This window comes from Rutilus rutilus (genome assembly GCF_951802725.1).
Source record: "Rutilus rutilus genome assembly, chromosome: 2".
NCBI lineage: Eukaryota > Metazoa > Chordata > Actinopteri > Cypriniformes > Leuciscidae > Rutilus > Rutilus rutilus.
The window spans coordinates 15,132,436-15,153,811 of NC_140210.1; the positions used below are offsets into that span (position 1 = coordinate 15,132,436).

General features: G+C 38.2%; 1 protein-coding gene across 2 annotated transcripts in view; it reads left to right on the forward strand.

Moving 5' to 3' along the window:
* The first annotated feature begins 421 nt into the window (after positions 1–421).
* pds5a (PDS5 cohesin associated factor A) overlaps positions 422–21,376 on the forward strand; it is a 36,603-nt gene continuing 15,648 nt past the window's right edge. Inside the window, exons 1-14 of one of the 2 annotated variants that reach the window (XM_084401839.1) lie at positions 422–638; positions 1,370–1,531; positions 15,557–15,760; positions 16,003–16,089; positions 16,312–16,409; positions 16,491–16,617; positions 16,697–16,777; positions 16,919–17,059; positions 17,147–17,262; positions 17,353–17,447; positions 17,554–17,699; positions 18,506–18,657; positions 18,784–18,897; positions 19,068–19,149. In XM_084401839.1, the coding sequence (XP_084257965.1) occupies positions 1,406–1,531; positions 15,557–15,760; positions 16,003–16,089; positions 16,312–16,409; positions 16,491–16,617; positions 16,697–16,777; positions 16,919–17,059; positions 17,147–17,262; positions 17,353–17,447; positions 17,554–17,699; positions 18,506–18,657; positions 18,784–18,897; positions 19,068–19,149 (1,569 nt within the window). In that variant the 5' untranslated portion in view covers positions 422–638; positions 1,370–1,405. The other variant, XM_084401840.1, reaches the window with a different exon arrangement.

Below are 21,376 nucleotides of genomic sequence, written 5' to 3' on the forward strand. Positions count from 1 at the left end.
AAGAGGCAGGGGATTGTACCAAACCTAAAAAATATGTATAGGTTACCTCTGAATAAAATGTATGTTCCATAAACAAATGTAACCTGTTTTGTCCAGTCTCAATATTATTATTGAAATACTGACATATTTCTCACACTTCAATGGACTTCAATTATTATTCACCAGTTCTAATACATTTGTTATGTATTTTATTATATTATCTTCGAGTTAATTGGTGATTTTTATTATTTTATTTTTATTATTTTATTGATTATTGCAAACAAGTAACGTTACTGCTGTGCTGTTGTAGATTGTTGATCGTACAGTACACAATTCAGAGGCGGTTCTTTCACAATACGGCACGCCATATGTATATGGGGCTTTTCTTTTCTAATACTTACGGTAAACCAAGTTCAGTGCCAAGTAAACCGCTATTCCAGGCGGTTGTTTTCTAATATATATGGTAACGTTTCTCCCTCCATCGGCGCCCCGCTATACCGTCTTTCAGCCAACGGGGTCGCTGCGCCTCCACTTTCCACGCGAGGACGTTCACACAGCCCTGAATGAAAAAGACGGAGCTTTGTGCCCGAAACTAAAAAAAACACCCAAACCCGAACCCGAACCCGACTCATGAATTAAAACAACGACTTGTCTGTGAGGTAATGACCGGGGAATTGTTTGAAAGCGGTTGTGAGGCGGCTGGGGTCGCTCGAGGGAGTTTAATTCACACAGTTTGTGTGGCATGATGAAGTTGGTGGTCGCTGTTTGCCTCGCTGAGTGAACTTATACTGAGAAAACAAGTAAACAATTCACATTTCCTACCGTCTAAAGTTGGGATAACGGCCGCAGTGGAGTAGTGTCGAGTGAGAGATATGGGATAAATGCTTTTGGGGTAGCAGGAACCGGCGGGTTGTGGTTGTAATAGGTAAATGTGAGTGTTGGCTGGATGTTTGTTGAATAGTTTGAGGCCTGGAGCTGACGGCTAGGCCATTAGCCGCTCAAAGAGCTCTTTTACTCTCTGAGGTGCTTTTATACGACACCTTACTATCCGAGTAGTGTGGTTATGTCTGAACGTGCATAACATGTGGAGACTCTTATCGGGAGAGCTTTAAATGCCTAGATAGTAATGCGTTTTAGAGTAAAAGCGCGGTTGCGGAGCGGGTCTCGTTAGCTCTCAGGCTAGTGTTGCTATTAGCTTCATTAGCTTCGTGATTTTATTCAGAATTTTCCCGCAAACTGTCGTCTGTAAGGTTTCCGTGTCATTCCACGGTTTTAGGGGGCTTAACTACACGACCAGAGTGCAGGAGGGTGACGTGCATAAGGTGTATTTTAGTGTTTTTGTAGCGGTGTGGTGGGTTTGTGTGCTGAACTTTAGTGTTGTTGCCTATAGAGGCCAGTAGAGGACCGTCTGTCTGTCTGGAGAAGGATGATGGAGTTCCCGCAACAGCCTCAGCAGCAACGACCAGCGGGGGACGGAAAGATCACCTACCCACTGGGTGTCAAAGAGATCACTGATAAGATCAGCAACGATGAAGTCGTCAAACGACTCAAGGTAAGAGCCAAAGTGTTGACAAATGCAATCAAATCACTGGGATGAATCTATGTAGTTCAATTTATACTATATGTAATTAAAAGCATATTAAATGCTTTATTGGAAAATAGCTGCACATACTTTAACTATTGAGCTGTTAAGTAACGTTATATAAAGTTTTTAATGTCCCCTACCCAAGAAGACTTGGAATAATTGAGAAGATTGGATTACCATGTCCTATACTGTATTGATGAAATTGCCACATGATTTCCTGGCTGAAACATACAGCTGCGAGCCTAGTTTAGTTCTAGTTAGATGCTTTTGATTCATAAAGGGACGCGTGAATGTATGTCAGTGCTCTAGTAATGCTTGCAAAATGCAACCATTATATTCCTATTGCCCATGCTATGAGCTACGGCTTTGAGTTTGAGCTATAGAGGCTTGGTAACTTATTTTGATCAGACTTGCACCTTGGAGACTTTCTTGCTTGACAGATGATAAGACTGTGAAAAAATCCCGTAGTTGGATTGAAAAGGGAGTCGAGCTGTATCTAGTGAATGTTATTTGAGACATGGAGGTGGGCACTTTTGATTTGGGCAATTAAGCAACTAATGTCATGCTGCCATTATCATTGCATAATTACATATTGGACCAACAAGTTTAACCAAAAAAGATCCCCAACCCCAAGTATTTGAGTTTGAGAGCAATTTAATTACAACCCCTAAAACACAGTGCAGTTTAGCCACTGAGACTAATTGATTTAATGCTGGACTTTTTTTGACCCTGTAACCAGAAAGCAGCCACAGAGATTAAGAAATGCATCCAGTTTTTTTTTTTAAAGAACTTTTAAATTTAGCAGATTTGATCTGAAACAACATACTGAATCTAAAATGAATGTAATCAATTTTTTTTGCACTTAAATTGAATGCAGTTGAAACTGGTTCAATAAAGGTATGTCTTAACATGCTTATTATGCTTTATCAGATATTACCTTTCATGTAGTTTGTAAGGTAGCTGTTTTTGTGAATGTAAAAGGTCTGCCTAGTTTCAAATATTAAAGTGCACAACCATTGAAGTTATGGTCTTGGAAAAGAAAGAACTGAATTTGAACGGCCTGAAACGAGTCGTCAGTAATTTCAGCCTGGACGAGTTTGGTTTACGTTGTCGACTAGTCATGTTGAGAAGATGCTGTTTTCTGTGCCGGCGAAAGCAAATCCATTTTTCATTTGACAAAACTAAATAAAAACTTGCTGTTTAGAAACATCCTGCTCAAGTCAGATGTTTATTTTTGATTGAAGATGCTGATAGAGTTGATTGAGTTAAAGGGATAGTTCGCCCAAAAATGATATTTAGCCCATGATTTACTCACCCTCAAGCCGTTCGAGATGCATATGTCAATCTTTTTTCAGACGAACACATTTTCAGTTATTTTAGAAAATGTCTTAGATCTTTCAGTGGTTAGAATGTGAAGCAATGGGGTCCAGCTCGTTGAAGTCCGCAAATGAGCATGCATCCTTCACAAAAGTAATCCATCCGGCTTCAGGGGGATAAACGAAGGCCTTCTGAGGGTGATCCGTGCGGTTTTGTCGTAAAAATATACATATTTAAAACTTTATAAACGAAAATAACTGGCTTCCGGTCGCGGTCGACGCGCGTTCACGGAGATGGATGCTGGCATGTGATGTAGGACGTAGCGTAGGAAGCGTCGTGACGTAGAACGAACGTAGAGTTTTGTTTTGCTCTGCTCTCTGGCTGCGCTGTCACGTTCGTTCTACGTCACGACGCTTCCATCTCCATGAACGCGCGCCGACCGCCACCGGAAGCCAGTTATTTTCGTTTATAAAGTTTTAAATATGTATATTTTTACGACAAAACCGCACAGATTACCCTCAGAAGGCCTTCGTTTATCCCCCTGGAGCCGGATGGATTACTTTTGTGAAGGATGCGTGCACATTTTCGGTCTTGAAGCAGCTGGACCCCATTGCTTCACATTCTAACCACTGAAAGATCTAAGACATTTTCTAAAATAACTGAAAATGTGTTCGTCTGAAAAAAGATTGACATATACATCTCGAACGGCTTGAGGGTAGGGCTGGGCGATATGGAATTTTTTTTTATCACGATATGTTTTTCCATATTGATCGATCTCGATTCTTATCACGATATGTAGTTTTTGCAGATGCTGCCAGTGTAAGGGACATCCTGAAGCTTGAAGAAACAAGATATTCACTGAAACTTTAGAATAAAGTTTAATAACATAAAAAATTAAAGAATATGCCTTTCAATAATGAGCACAAAATATTTTTGTTAAGGTCTTCATGCAGCCAAAGGATTCACATTACACTCCCACATTTATGAATCTTTCTAGTCAAGAGAGCAGTGTATTTGGAGGTATTGAAAAATACAAAAATAAAAGGTTGTGCACATCATTTGTAATTGCAAACATGAGTCATCTCCCTTTATACAATAATACAAACTTTTACTTATTGAAACATTGTATATAAACTAACAGCTGTGACAACTATCACATCAAATTGCTTTGGCTGGACAGTGAACATCTCAAGTAGCCTACAAAAAGAGTAAACATGGCCCTGGCACAAATACTACCTGTAAGATTAAGGTAGATCTCTAGAACTGTTTTATAAGTAGAATGAAATCTGAGCCAAAATTGCACAAATATGTAAACATAGTAAACCAAGGGCTGGGCGATATATCGCATGACATTGTTAGGCACATCTCGTCAGTAAAGCCGGTTCCTTGATTAGTAAATCGCCATCACCTGCTTTCAGATGGAGCAGCATTTACAACACAGAGACGTAGTTAACTGACAAGCTGAGCCATATCGCATTAATTATCACGGATCGGGATCGCCTGCAGTTGTCTGCCATATCCAAACCACGCGTCCACACAATTGACGTCGTGTTACCTTTTTTTTCAACAATGTCTTCGGTCTCGAGTTATGTAGTGATGTCGCCTTCACATTCGGCATTATTTTCGCTGTCCTCAACTTCAGTTTCTCTCATTTTTTTTTTATCCTTTTTACAACTTTTTTCCCTCTCTCTCAGTCTCCTTCTGTTTACTGTAGCCACGGTGCTCGCTGAGAAGTGGGCGTGCCCTGCCGGCAGATACGGCAGCCGGCAGATACTGTTGCGTTCAGTTTTTCATGTGATATCGAATAATACGTCCCAAGCATATTATCGAAATCGTTCAGAATATTATCGCGATCCCGTATCGAGATCGAATTATCGCCCAGCCCTACTTGAGGGTGAGTAAATCATGGCTTAAATATCATTTTTGGGCGAACTATCCCTTTAACTATTTTTTGACACACGGGCAGTACCAGTATGATGCAGCCGCTGAGATGGTTAACTTTGGACTATAACTTTATATAGTAATTTATTTATATATCCAAAATAAAAACAGGATTTGGATAGACCAGCTATTGTTTCTAAGCACATTCAAAATGTTTCAAGTGCAAAAACAGTTAAAAATAATATGTAAATGTAACAATATGAAAAAAGTGCATTCTGACACATTACATTTTACACTGTGCAACTGGGCTAAATTATTCAAGTGTTTCACAAGTTTTTAGCTAAGCACACAAGCCTATCAAATGGTTTCTGGTTTAAAGATGCTCTGTGGCTTGACACTCTTCCCACTGGCACTAAAAACTCTTTCGGATGGGGATCTAGTTGCTGGAACAATTAAAGGGGTGGTATAATGCGCTTTTCACATGATGTAAAATAAGTCTCTGATGTCCCCAGAGTGTGTATGTGAAAGTTTTAGCTCAAAATACCCCACAGATATTTTCATACAGCATGTTAAAGTTGTCACTTTTTGAGGGTGAGTGAAAACGCACCGTTTTTGTGTCTGTCCCTTTAAATGCAAATGAGCTGCTGCTCCCAGCACAGAGGGCGGAGCTTCAAGAGCTCGCTTTGTTTTCAACTAGAAATTAAATATTCACATTTTTTATGGTATCGTTTGCAGGGGAAGAGAAGCTATTTTATCGCATTGCATGATCATTTGATGTTTTCACTGAAGTTTTTTTAAAATTCAGTTCACAATGTTGATCTGGTTACCGTGAAGACAGTGTCACACGCTGGGCACTCGCTGCTGCTTCAGCCATCATATGGTATAAATGACCAAATAAAAATGTGTTCCAGCTGACAAAAGTCCCCCCTTAGGTGAATCTTATGGGGGGGGTTATTTTTTTTAATGTGAAGGAGGGGGTAATAACGTTTATCCAACCCACACCAATGTTATGTGCATATTATACGCACTGTAAACCCCTTGGGTAGGATTAGGGTATGTGTGTATTATTCCTTTGGGTAGGATTAATGGTGTGGGGTACGTGGGTATTACACGCAATAAAGTGTCACACGTAAATAAAGTAGGCTATCATATGCGCACAACTCATTTCCGTGTACGATAAACTCCATGTGCACGATAAACACAGTGCGTGCTATAGATCCGCATTTCATGAGATCAGGCTGGGTTATCTCACCTAAATGTATGCTCACTCTATGCATATGTTTTTACAATAGGATAATTTTGTTGCGCATGAGTTTACACACAGGACAAGGAAGCTTGAATTCAATGTTGAATTGAATTTATAAAATAAACACAAATAAATACAATACAATAAGAATACAAATGTAATAGTGTTTTAAGGTTTTTAGGTAGGTCTAACAGTATCCAGGTATGGGAATACTGTAGAAATTGAATACATTGAATGTTTCATTGTTTAAATTAAATACAGATTAATTCTTTCTATCTTTTGTTCATTGATTAACATTATGAGTATATTAGGTATGTTCATATCACAGGTATATTAGGCTTCTGTCACTTTAAGAGCTAATGCATGGATCCAGTATTTTGATACACATGCTGTGTAACAGCGCCACTGTTTTTTTTACGTTCACTTAAGACATCACTGACTGTGTTTATGTGAATACTCTCCAAGACGGGCATTTTGACAATTTCTTTTGCATTTCTGACCGTTTAAGCACAATAAGCTGCGAAAAAGCACTCAGTTTGTTACTCGTGAGCAGTTTGAGAGGCAGCTTTATGTGTGCGTGCTCTGGGTATGAGCTTGCAGAAAATCGTCTCAGAGAGTGAGTACTACTGAATGCTTTAAAATTGGTGAATGTTTTAATTGACGAGTCCTGCATATGATCAATTTTAGCAACAATGCAACACTGGCCCGATTGGGGAGGTGACAATTCTGTCCCGAAACACGAGCGAAAGTCTTGTATCGCAGCATGCAGCTTCCTTGTACAGACTCTGTGGTGATGTGAAGCCATGTGTGCATTGTGAAGGAGAGAGAAGCCTTGGTAGTGCTGAATCACTCTCGCTCTTTGTGAAATTATTATCTCACAGAAAGTTTTTAAATGACTAATTTGATCTGATAATCTGTGTGCATTCATTTTTATATAGACATTTAAACAACATTTAAAAACTTGATTTTAACCACAGGGGGTCTTTAATTTTTTTAAATTAAAGGTACAATATGTAAGAATTTATCAAAATATCCAAAAAACACTTGCACAGTGTTATATATTTCTTTCAATTATGTACATTGTCTTAAATGTTTCCAAGAATGTGTAAATTCAGAGAAATTCACAATTTTGAATAGTGCCTGTCGCTTGTCGTCTGTCAATGACGTAATATCCGCGTTATCCCTTGTTTCCACTAGTACTGCCATTGTAACCATGGCGACAGATGTGGACAACTGCGTAATGTTTAGCGGCACGCTGTTGTTGTTTCGTTCAAACATTAACAAATAAATGTGAGTTTTCCTGCATTGTTTGAATTAGAAATTAAAATGTAATGCAGTGTTATAACATTGTTGTGCTTCCTCATCCTTAAATTCTGGAAAGAGTTTGTGTGCATTAGATTTAAGTGTTAAATTAATTTCGATTCAATTCAAGTGCAACAGAGCCTCCTCTTGTAGAGACTGTCTCTAAAATGCTTTTCAATCCTACATTTCGACTTGTGTTATTGTCTCTTAATGTGTTGTATTATTACATAACCATTATGGCAGTGAGAATGGTTGGTTTATCTATGGATACATTTTCAACCCATCAGTTTGATTTAGGCCATTAACTATACTCTTCAAGCTCTCCACTCTACCAACAAAGACTTTGTGGAAATTAACACTGTACCCTCATAGAGGTTTTCCTGTTCATTGTAAACATGAAATAGGTCAGCTCCTCAAATTCATTGACAGGGGAAATAAATGGGAACCATTTAACCCCCCCCCCCCGACACACACACATTTGCCAAATCAAAAACACAGCTTCATGAAGCAGAAAGACAAATCCACACGTAGTTGTACGTTACTACATGTATTTACTATAGTAATGACAGTAAATTATGCATAATTACAAGTAACTAACCCTAACCATCGCTCTATAGTGAGTACATGTAGTTAAATAGTATTAAAGTTGAGTGTAAGCCTTTCTCTCACTCTCACATGTCCTTGAAGAACTAACTAAAGAACTGCAGATTCATTTTACTGAAACTTTGCATAATATTCTCTTAATAAATGTGCAAAAATGGTACAAATTGTGATTGTTGGGGAGAGTTTGAGAGTGTTTTGGAGGGAATTGGAGTGACTGCTGGGCTTCCTGGTTTCGCCACTGTGCTGTTTTGAGTCTGAAGCTCAACTCAGCACTGGCTGCCCTTCCCCCACTCCACCAAGCACACACTCTGTCTCTCTCACACACACACAGGCACCAGAGAGAGGTAGAAAGTAGGCAACATCATCTATCCTGGGTCCTAGATCTAGAAGAGTTTAGCGCTCTGCTTATGAAAGATGATATCTGTAGGGAAGAGTGCAAGCATGCGAAAACTCGCTGGCTATCTCAATGAAAAAAAAATGAGATTTTCCTACTGATTAGCATATTTATCTATCTGTAGCAAAGTATGACTATTCCTGTAATAAATATTGAGTAACTTGTGTGTATGGGTAAAAAATGACTAGTCAGTTTTGTATGTTTTCTTAGCTGCTATTTATTTTCAAACCTAGGCTAATGATAATAGGCCTAATTAAAAGCGACCGTGAATAATCGGGTGACCAGATCGCAAAACAGAATACAAAGCTTACATTTATGGGCTCACATACCTCTCATTCGGCATGAATCCAAATGTTTCCATGGCTGAAATGTAACATTTAATTGCTAACTATTATTTATTTTGTAAACAAAACTTTGTGTCTAAAAAAAAAAGTGTTTTGGCAGTTGTCAAGTTTCCCGGGACAGCCCTACGTAAAATGAGTTAAAAAGCCCGTCTCTTCAAGTATGTGTTGTAAACAATTGAGGAAGAAAATGTGTATCATTATATTGGATCCATGCATTCGTCAACCTGATATACCCACAGTTGTTTGTCATCAATGTTAATCAAACAACAAAAGAGAAAGAGAAAATCTCTTTTTTAGCTTTAACAAAGATAAATTGTATTAAATAATTATTTATATTTAATTTATACAGTCAAGACTATAGTGTTATTTTTTCTTTGATTATGTCCACAATACAGATTTACGTGAAAAACAAAACACTGCGTATTTCATTTTTATCTTTGTTCTATTGTTTTTATATTTGCTTGTAATTTATTATTTTCTATGCGGATGCACTACCCTACAATATCATCCTAGAATGATTCATTCTTTACAAGTAGAGCTATTCAAATCATCTGGTGAATTTTTCAATATAATGCATCCCTACGAAACACTGAATATCGGCCGATAATGATACTGAATCCCGATCCAATATCAGTGCTGTTTTTTCTTGATCGTTGTAGAATGTCTATACTGATGTGTGTGTGAAACTGATAATCATTTATGTGTTAAACACAATCCACTAAATACCAGGGTTGTCACTAGACCTATTTTACAGAGGCTTTAGATCCCCCTAAAATATTTATTAGCCCCAAAATAAATCAAAATATCAGGCAATAATAGGGGTGCTCCAACTGATCGGCCGATAATCGATTTGGGAAGTTTGATAGGCGGTCCACACCTATCACGAGAGGGATGGCATGACATACAGCGGCACCTTCTCAATTTCTGTAAAATAATTATTATGCTGAAGGTGAGGTAAAATTCATATTTTATTATTAAATAACTTGCAAAGTAATTTGAAAACTTTCTGAGATGTAGTTTCACAAACATCGTGAGTGAATCACCGCGGACTCTTTCTCTTTCCCTCTCAAAATGCGCAATAGGAATCATCACCACATCGCGTCTGCACTATAAGCAAGCTGCACAGTCGACCTCGGAATTGTCACTTGCACAATCAAAGCAGTTTCGCATCTTCACTAAAGTTTATAATTTGCATTTCTTTTTAAGTCTTGCCAGTGTTTTAACCTCTCAGCACTCGCGCGCTCTCTGAGGGTGTGTTCACACTTGTAGTTCGGTTCGCTTGGTTTCATTGGTCCGGACCAAAAAAAAACATTTAGCCCTGGTCCGCTTTGTGTTCAGATTGCCATTTTTATCACCGAATCTTCACTGATATGTTAACAACCTGATTGGTCAGTTTTTATGACATATTGCCTGTTTTGAGACGGAACTTACGGAACATCTAAATAGGGCTGGGCGATAAAACGGTATCGGTATTTATCGACGGTACACCGTTGTCGGGAACGATATAAAAAATGTTTGATATATCGTTTGATATTTTCATTAAAATATGCGCGCATCGCCTGTAGATCTGAGGGGCCGTTCACATATCGAGTCTAAAAACGCGTGGAGGGCGTGGCTGTGCCGCTTTCTCCTTCTTTCCAAAGCGCTTGCGCTCTTGTGGCGTCTGTCGTTGCTATGCAACCATGAACTGCGCTCTACACATCATCTTGACTGAAGGTGCAATTCCATTTGACCGTGATTCGTAAGTGGACTGCAAAGTCAAAGATGGCGCGACCACCACAACGTTGACCAACTACAAATGGCAAATGTAATGAAAAAGTGGAACGAAAACTGCACTACTCGTTTCACGCTCACAAAAGCTTCCCCCGCGCGAGCCGATCTTGATCAAGCGACACTGTCGCTACACAGCGCTAAGATCCAGTAGAGAAAGCATTTGAATTCACCACAGAGGTATTAAACATCACTGTGAGATCTAGTAAGAAAAATTCTAATTTCTCCGTTATTAACCGTAGATCTCTATTAGATCAAACAGAGCTGGCATGGAAACCAGGAGAAACATTGTGCCATGAATGAACTAGTTATGGGCTTTAAGTCCACAGATCAGCAACATTCACCATGGATTTAATGTAGTAACACTAACTGTAACCATGGAAGTTTGAATAGTTAAATGCTTTCAAGTACGTCACATCTTTTTTCAGCACTTCAAAATTCAAATATTATCATATTATTTAAATGTTATTTTTAATGTAATGATCAAAACATTATTTGTTTATCCTTCAAAGATTACCCCCATTTATAAAACAAAGTTTCAAGATGTAGGAAAACTCACACATTTAAAAATAATTTTTCTTTTAGTATATTTTATTTATTTATTTATTTATTTATTTATTCAAGGAAATTTCTCTGGCATTTCTTTCTTTTTGCTGTATCGAAAATTTACCGAACCGTGACACCACTGTGTCCTATCAAACCGAACCGTGAATTTTGTGCACCATTAGACCCCTAATTTTTGACTGCTAAAACTAATGCAGTCAAAAATAATTTACTGGGAACATAATTACTTTACCTTCCGAGTCTTTCGTTCATTTGTCACGTGACAGATGCAATGAACGGATCGTTTATGAATGACCCATCGCTACTGTGTGCTGGGATAAATGCGCTCGTTGTGTGTGTGTGTGTGTGTAGCATTCGTGTGATGGTATTTTGACCAGTTGAGAACTTGTGAAGAGCTTATAAAATGTGTAAAGGAGTCAAAACATCAGCAGGAATCCCTGTGTCAGACTCCCACACACAAACGATCTGCTGCGAGGGGATGAGAAAAAACAGGTATGCTTGAGCATTCTGTCCTTTTTAGGGTCACATCTTCCTGTTTTTAGTTAGTTTACATGTCTTTGGCCCATGTTGTGTTCATATATCATTCGAACTGCACCAGAGTTCATTTGGAAGTGGACCAAGACCCATCTTTTCAGCTGTCTCGGTCCGCTTGTTTAGGGCGCACCAAGGTTCGGATGGCAGCGTTCACACTTATTCAAATGACCGCACTAACATCGCAATCGCACAAGTGTTCGTTTTAATCGAACCAAACATGCCATGTGTGAACACACCCTTCGTTCATGCACACGAAATTGCGTGTAGTCAAATGCACACAAATGTATATACAAAATTACTGTCTTGATGAATATGCATTTAAACGCAGTCGGTTTTGTCTTAAGTGAATAGTTGAGAAAGTTGTGTAACAGTATATTGGATCCTTGCAGCTCTTAAAGTTACAGTAGCCTAATAATCCTGCTGGTGTCTCTGCTTTTTTTCTTTGTCTTTTTTTGTAATGACACTCACTGCTCTTGAATGACTAACTTTTGTGACCTTAATTGTAAGAATGAATCTGTATTTCTTACCTCAATACTACTGTTAGACCTACCTAAAAAGGTACAAGTACTGTTTGTTATTTGTATCTTTATTATTTGTGCCACTGCTTGTAAATTGTTTTTGTTCTTAATTTATTACTGACTGTTTACTTGCCTTTTTAAAAAATTAAATTCAGAGTTTGCAACAATTGCCCCATTGTAAAAAGCAAAAGTCCACTGCATGATAAAATTTTTTTATCTCTCCCCCCCCATTTTCGACAGAAAATAAATCTTAAGCTCAAACTTGACTTTTGTAGGGCTGTAATCAACCAAAGAAAATCTTGGACGACTAAAGTCCTGAAATTTTCGACTAAAAATCGACTAAAAATGACGTTAGGAATTTTTTAAATTATTATTAATTAGCTGCGCATTGTTTGCCTTGTTGTCCGCCTAAATGAATTATAAATAGGGCCGGGACTCGATTAAAAAAAATAATCTAATTAATTAGAGGCTTTGTAATTAATTAATCGAAATTAATCGCATTTTAATTGCAGATAAATTAGGGCTGTCAATCAATTAAAAATAATTGTGTTGAACATGTTATTGAAATAATGTTCAAATGTTCAAAGGGTGAGCATTGAAATAATTGTGCCTAGCAAATATAATCAATACAATTGAACATTATTAAATTATTGAACATTATTAAATTATACATTTAATATTAAACATTAAATTATAAACATTATTTACACTTGCTTTACAGGTTTTTAACATTACTTCGAAAATGATGCAATTTAAAGTTTGAGATGTTTTTCATCTGTTTTAGAAAGTATTTTTAGACTTTAGACTAAACTTTTTACAATCTTGAGCATGTTATATTTTTATTAAATGTGTTTAATTAAGCCATTGCTGCAAGTAATTTGACAGTTAACAATATTTTAGTGTACAGTTAATCACAAATTCAGTCAGCATTGTCATGACTCATTATCCCATGATGAAAGGTAAGACGGTGAAACAACGTCACGATATCACCGTTGATTCAATTTGCAAAACCGAAGCATAATTCAACATTGGTTCAACAACGTCGACATACAATCTTTATTCACCCATATTGAAAGAAGAGACGGTGAAACAACGTCACGAAATCAACGGTGAAACAACGTCACGATTTCAACGTTGATTCGTTTTGCACAATCGAAACATAATCCAACATTGATTCGACCTTGGTCCCTTACGTTCACCGGTGAATCAACGTTGAAATGCCGGCTGTTTTTTATAAGTAAATGTTCTAATCAATGATCCAGGCAGCGCCAGCGCGTTCTCGTCTCCCTCCTTCATTTTACAGTCGAATGGTGGCTAGAACGGCTCCAGGTTCAAAGGTCAATACGGAATGGATTAATCTGCGTTATTTTTTTTAACGCGTTATTTTTTCTCAGATTAATTAATCGAAATTAACGCGTTAATGTCACAGCCCTAATTATAAATAAACATAAAAAACTAGTAGGCTATTTGCAGTATTAAATCGTTTTTGACCTAATTATTTTGCACTGAAATGAGTCTGACACGAGTCTGTCGGCTCTGACAGCGTTGCATCACGTGCACCTGCGCAATATCATAGCCTATGATTTCCGAAAATAGTACTATGTTGTCAACTAGTGATATCATCACAAGAACTTTTGAGGAATATGTAACATAATTTAGACAATTGTTTTTGTCATATGTATTATAATAACTGACCGCTCTGTGCAGCTCGCGAATATAGAAGCTCACTAGCTCAGCTTCGCGGCTGAGATACGAATAGACTATTAACTTAAAGCCTTTACTCTTAAACACAAAAGGCACGTCCACTTTAATAAAAAAATAATATTTATTAAACAAACCAGATCAAGTAATAATATTCAGCAAACCTTCTAGTAGCCTACTTTCTTCAATCTGTCTCTCTTCTCCAGTGGGTTGGGCTAATCCAAAAGAAGTGAAAACAAGGGGGGTGTTCTGAAGACAGACTGTTACCTGTGAAACAGCGGTGCTCTGAAAACACCCCCATTAGCAATTAGTGCTTTCCACCTGATGAAATGAACGCAGCAAAACTGATGAAATGAACGCGGCAAAACTAATGAAATGAACGCGGCAAAAAATCGACCAATCAGAATTTTGGTCGAGCCAGAACGTATCGACCAAATAATCGACTAATCGACTGGGAGATTACAGCCCTAGACTTTTGACCACTATTTTAAAGTTACTGTACTCTGCCTTTGTATTGTCAGCAAAAAGTGAGAAGTCATGCCAAGGCAAAAGGCAGTAACTTCCACATTATCAATATTTGATTGCTGATCACCATTACCAAAATCATTATAGTAACACCTGTATAAAATCTAGTGATCATGGCATTTATTTTGTATGATTTACAATTACTTATAGCCATCTTCTTATTGCTATCCTGTGCTTTGGTTGCATTCTGATGGCATTATTAATACATTACACATGACAAAATTCCTCCATAGCGGTAAAGAGTATCTTCAATTGGAACCGAGTGGCATAAGACTTGCTAAGCGCGCGTTCAAAATGATCACGATAAAACAGATCCTTGCGCACATTCGGCAGAGGGACTGGTTTATAGCGGTGGATCTGAAAGACACATACTTTCACATTCAGATAGCCCTCATCACAGGCGCTTCCCGAAGATTCATGTTTCGCGCTCATCACGTTCACGAAAAACGCAGTGCTTTCCCTTTGAGACTCAGTGAGGAGCGCGTTCTGGACTACCTAGATGACTAATGCATGTATTGCACAACTAATAGTCGATCTCCGAATGCAACGTAACAGGGAGGACAGTAAAGATGGAAAGCTCCTAAAGCTTAGTTCCATATAAATTCACAGATAAATGTTGTCGTTAGTGAAAATCAATGTTGACCTTGTATTTGAAAAAGGATCCTCATATAAGCAGCAATACTAAAATTCATAGTCAGTTCGTTCACATTCGGAGATCGACTATTTTTGACTGTCAAAATGCCGGCGGACACAGCTATAGTGAGTTGTTCAAAATCGTTCTTTTTAGTAAACTCTGTACACAAACAAAGTTCTCAACGCTCGAGTTCATGTGTAGAGCCCATGGTGATACTTCGAGCAAAGTTTCATGTTGTGTCGAGCCGCCTTGTGTTTTAAAAATAGCGTTTTTTTTATGCTATCATAGTAGTGCCCCAAGCACTCCCATTCAAAAGGCAATTTGACCGAAAATGAAAATACGGTCAAACTTAAGTGGCGTTTCCATTCTAAGTATGCTTTTAAACTAAAGTTTGCCTCGGGTAGATTAACAAAAAGACTCTAGGTTGCATTTTGGCGAGAGTTACCCTTTAAACTCATACAGTGTGCCTTTTGAGGTTTTTAGTGTTTAAAATTTTGCTAAAAAGATATGCAATGTGTAAAAGAAGATGAATTGTGTTCAAAGTTTAGAGGAATTTACCTTTTAGAAAATGTATTTAATTATTTTACAAAATGGTTATTAAATGGTTTGGGATTTGACTTGTGTATAAGAGAAACTCTAAACACCTGTTTGTCTAATAGCTGGTGGTCAAGACATATATGGACATGGATCAAGACTCAGAGGAGGAAAAGCAGCAGTATTTGGCTCTGGCTCTTCACTTGGCCTCTGAGTTCTTCCTGCGAAACCCCAACAAGGATGTACGGTTACTCGTGGCCTGCTGTCTCGCTGACATCTTCAGGATCTACGCTCCGGAGGCCCCATACACCTCACATGACAAGCTCAAGGTATGAAATGTACTCCTGAAAAGAAAAACATCTCATATATGAATTTCTTGATAAACTAAACTCCTGCTTATGACACACACTAAACGTGTATGACTTTAAAACTGATCACAAACTTGCACCTCACATCAAGCTGACTTTTTTTTTTTTTTTATCCTGCACACAATCCCATCACCTATCTGAGATTAGCTTTATAGCTCAGACACACCAATGTCATTAATTGTCACTTTTTTCCCCACATCTAGGAAATTTTTCTCTTCATTACACGGCAGTTGAAGGGATTAGAGGACACTAAGAGCCCTCAGTTCAACAGATATTTTTACTTGCTAGAGGTGAGATTGTTCATTCAACCAATCAGTTCACTTATTTATCTTTTCAATTCTGCATTTTGACATATCTTTTTGTATATGGATGTTTTAAATTAAATTTTCATGCTCTTTTATTTATTTTTTTATCAGCAACATAGCAGCAATAATTACAATTTTGTTTTTCATTTAATATTTAGCATGCAGTCTAATTGTCATAGCTGAAAATGTTAACTTTGACCTGCACAGAACCTGGCATGGGTGAAGTCCTACAACATCTGTTTTGAATTGGAGGACTGTAATGAGATCTTCATCCAGCTCTTCAAAACCCTCTTTTCTGTCATCAAGTAAGTTTAATTTTAAGTGAGTTTAATCATATCTTCTGTTACGCAACTGGGCTCTTTTTAATCAGGACTTTTCTCTTTCAGTAACAGCCATAATCAGAAGGTGCAGATGCACATGTTGGACCTGATGAGTTCCATCATCATGGAGGGAGATGGAGTGACGCAGGAGCTACTAGACACAATCCTCATCAACCTCATCCCTGCTCACAAAGTAGGCAAATTACTTCTTGCATCTTATTTCCAAGTAAAGTCCCAGATTGCGTGTGATTCGACCTCTTTCTGTGCTTTAGAACTTGAATAAGCAGGCATATGACCTGGCCAAGACTCTTCTGAAGAGAACGGTTCAGACCATCGAAACCTGCATCGCCTCAGTGAGTCCCATTCATCCGTTTGTTTTTTTGTCCTTTCAGAATTTAGTACAGTTCATTGTTATTATGTGTTCAATTCCCATTGTAAAAAGACAAAATACTATTTCAGATGTTGTATTAACTTAAAAATCTCTTTCTTTGTAGTTCTTTAATCAGGTGTTGGTGATGGGAAAGTCCTCCGTGAGTGATCTGTCTGAGCATGTATTTGACCTCATTCAGGAGCTCTTTGCAATTGACCCTCTGCTCCTTGTCTCTGTGATGCCACAACTTGAGTTCAAATTGAAGGTGACTAAATGCACATATACTTGTGCACTTGCTTGCATACAAACCTGTTTAGTTCAAGAATAAATCTGTTTGTTGTTGTTTGTATAGAGTAATGATGGAGAGGAGAGGTTGGCTGTGGTGAAACTGTTGGCTAAACTCTTTGGAGCAAAAGACTCTGAACTGGCCACTCAGAATCGCCCACTCTGGCAGTGTTTTCTGGGCAGGTGAGGCTACCATTAAAAAAAATTGGACTGAAAGACTGATTTGGATTATTTATCATTTGAGTGTTAATTTTTTTTTTCTCTTTCTCAAAGGTTCAATGACATTCATGTTCCTGTGAGGCTGGAATGTGTGAAGTTTGCCAGCCACTGCCTGATGAACCACCCAGATCTTGCCAAGGATCTTACAGGTGTGTTCAGGTTAAATGTGATTTTTTTGCTGTTTTTCCATCATTTCTCCATTTTAAGCGTCGCTTGACTCTTGTGTAACTTGTGATGTTCTATTTGTCACATCAGAATTTCTGAAGGTGAGATCACATGACCCGGAGGAGGCGATCAGACATGATGTCATTGTGACCATCATCAATGCAGGGAAGAAAGACCTGAACCTGGTGAATGATCAACTGTTGGGGTTCGTCAGAGAGAGGATGTTGGACAAGAGGGTGAGAAAGATACTCTGAAGTACACAAAAAATAATTCAAGTTAGGGCTGCATGATACTGGAAAAAACCTGACGTTGCAATATTTTAGTTTTTCTGCAATATTCATTGCAATATGACAAACAAATTTTTAATAGAACAATTAAATAGCTATATTTGGAAAGAGTGAATCATTGTAGAATGATTGGGGTGATTATATAGGGAGTGCATCTGCATAGAGCATTCATTTTAAAAAGCTGAAAAATTACTTTTTACTCTGAAGAATTTTTTTTGTCAACCATCCTTTTAGGACTAAACAATTCGGAAAAACTTGAAAAAACTTTGGGTGTTCACACTTGGGTATACTGTGTCTGAAAAATCTCTTTCACAGGCTACATTCCCACTATATGTGACCCATTTAGGACTATAAAATAATTAATATTTTATTGTGATTATTTTTAAATAATATTAAGCCAAATAAACTATTGTACTGTAAAAAACAATTTTTATTAATAATTGTATAATAATAATTATCTAATCATTTTGGCGGCTTGGTTATATCTTGGTGGCTAGATTCGTTTACTCTGAACTGAGATGCAGAAACACTGTATCATGAGTTACATTTAAAACCTGCATATATTTATTTAAATGAAATCCAATCATTGATTTGACAATTGCACTCAGCCACATTGCAGTATCAGTTTTGTTTTGATATTTCGTGGAGCCCCAATTCAAATCCTGCTAGAATATAAATGCAAAGCACAAACCCCACATATCCCTCAATTTTAAGCCCTCTGGTTTTTTAAAGTTAATTTGTGTGATTTGATTCAGTGGCGTGTACGTAAAGAAGGAATGATGGGTTTGGCTCAACTGTATAAGAAGTACTGTCTGCACCATGAGGCCGGGAAGGAGACCGCTTTGAAAATCAGCTGGATCAAAGACAAACTCTTACACATCTACTACCAGAACAGCATAGATGACAAGTAGGAGCCACACACACACATGCACACACAAATGATTTCATGTGATTCATTGGAAAATTTTCATTAAAACAGTGCAGCATGTCTAATATGGAAACTTCAGATTCTTAAAGTGTGTTTGTGTATTAGGTTGCTTGTGGAGAAGATCTTTGCACAGTACATGGTTCCTCACAGTCTGGAGACTGAAGAGAAGATGAAGTGTCTGTACTACCTTTATGCCTGTCTGGACACTAACGCAGTCAAGTGAGTCTTAATCGACTGATTCTTGTGTTTCAAAAGCTATATCAGATTGCCTAGAGAGTCTCTGGTTCTCATCTGACAGTTTTGGGCAGTATCACAGTACTTCTATTAACGGCAATCATCTTTCTGATGTGTTCAATTATATCAAGAAAGAGTGTCTTTTTGTTTTTCAGAGCACTGAACGAAATGTGGAAGTGTCAAAATATGCTGAGAGGGCTGGTTCGAGAACTGCTGGACTTACACAAACTGCCTACAGTGAGTTACACAAAAACACTACGAGGCCGTTCACACAGAATGTGTTATTCCATTCCACTGCATTTTTTTTCCCCCATTGTTTTTCTATGTAAACACGAGCTAGAAGGAAATATTTGTCCATTGTGCTTGTGTCTTCCGTCTTTTACACTTTTGAAAACATGATACTCAAGTTAAAAGTTGTTTAACTTAAAAAAAAAAAAAGTGTCAAGATCGTCCCCCCCCCCCATTCCGATGACTCGTGTTTTGTGTGAACTGTCCCTGATACTGTCACCTACATATGTGAATCTTTTATTAGAACATGCACACAAAAACACACCAGTGTTTCCCATTAATTACCTAGACCCTAGCAGGGGTGTAATGGTTCTCGGTAAATATCGACCTGTGCCGTTCTCCACCCACGATTTGATGGTGCATCTATAATATGGTTTGTTGAAAAAAAACAAGGCGTGAAACAGACAGACAGAATCCTTCCGATGTGTTTTCTGTAGAGGTCGACCGATATGGTTTTTTTCAGGCCGATGCCGATCTTTTGAAATCCGGGTCGGCCGATGGCCGATAAATGCTGCCGATTTATTTTGGCCGATATTTGGCCGATTATGTGCTTGTTTTTAACCTCTATTTGAAAGATAAAATGTAACACAGATAATTACTTAAGATAGACAAGATTTCTCAACAAAAACATTTATTGAACACTTTACCAATCTGCACTTGTACAAAAGACAAAAAGAACTTGAGATATGTTTGGTAATTGTACCTGAATGAATTGAAAATTAATTTGCTACATTTCAGATTAATATATTTGTTTTCCTTAACATTTGAATTAACAGTAACTTAAACACTTTGCAGTTTGAATGATGTCCTGATAAACAAAATGACGGAGTATGTTTTTATGTTTCCACTGTTCGATCGCGCCCGCGCCTCACACACACACACGCGCGCGTGTTTGCACACAAATATAAGTAAACACTTTGCGACTTTAAACACACGCGACTTTTCGATCACTCACACACACACACACACACACACATACCGCATTGCAATCTTTACATCGCAGCCGGAGCTAAAGCGGCGCTACAGATTAGGTGTCCCTAAAGAACCCGCGTATCTAACAGTAGTTCCACATTACTTTGCACTCGAGTTTTATTTATTTTTATAGCGTGTATTCTCCGTGGAAATTTATACACCGAACCGTGACGCCTGTTCCGTTTCGGTTCAATACGAATACATTTACCGTTCCACCCCTAGTCTACAGTGAAATACAGTCACGCATTACACTACTGTTTGGCCAGCATTTTAACCGTGTTTAATCCAGCTAAGTTACTAGCTAACGGAATGTTAAAGTTAACTGCTGACTAGTGTCAAGTGCAGCGAAGCGATGTTTCTGTTATTCTAACGTCCGTTTTCAGAGCATCCAAGAGAAGCACAGGCATAACAGTAGCATTGATATGAAGCACAGAAATGCGCGTTGTCCGGTAAATAACGGTCGTTAAGGCACCAGTGCCGTATTAGCACTGGGTCTGTCTGTAGCTACCCAACCCTAGCAAAGCAAAGCCAGTCCTTCACTAGCATATAGTTGGTCTCTTTTTTTTATTACTTATTTCTCTGCATTGAGTTGACAACCCTCTCAAATATAAGACACACAAACAGAACAAATAAAAGTCTCAGATTCACTGTCTGTAAATTCTTGCTTACTTATTGTGACATGATCGCAACCCTTCTGCTGTGCTAATGCAACCTCAACTACGTTATCAATTTCAAAGTAGCCGAACGTCATGTCGCCTATTCATGTTTTTTCTCTAAGTTGGCAGTAACATATCAAAAGTTTTTAATTAAATATAAAGGAGTTTTCTCCAAGGAACTTAGCTCCTTCCTTAAGCACTGGATGAGGTCTGCTCACTCTGCTGGAGAATGACTCTAGGCGCAGCATGCGTTGAACGCGTGTTCCACAACAACAACACTAGGCTGCCCACAGATGCGCCTGCCTAATAATCGGCTTGATACACTTGGATATTGGCCGATGCCGATTATGTTAAAAATGCAAAAAATCGGCCGATGAATCGGTCGACCTCTAGTTTTCTGTCGATGGATACGCTTCGCATGCGTTTAAGACAGAAACAGCACACATTGCCTTGTGTTTAAACAGGCACTAAGTGCGCTAATTCAGACTGGCACAAAACCATAACGCTGGGCAGGGATCAACAACAAGGACTGCCCGATGGCCTGGGGG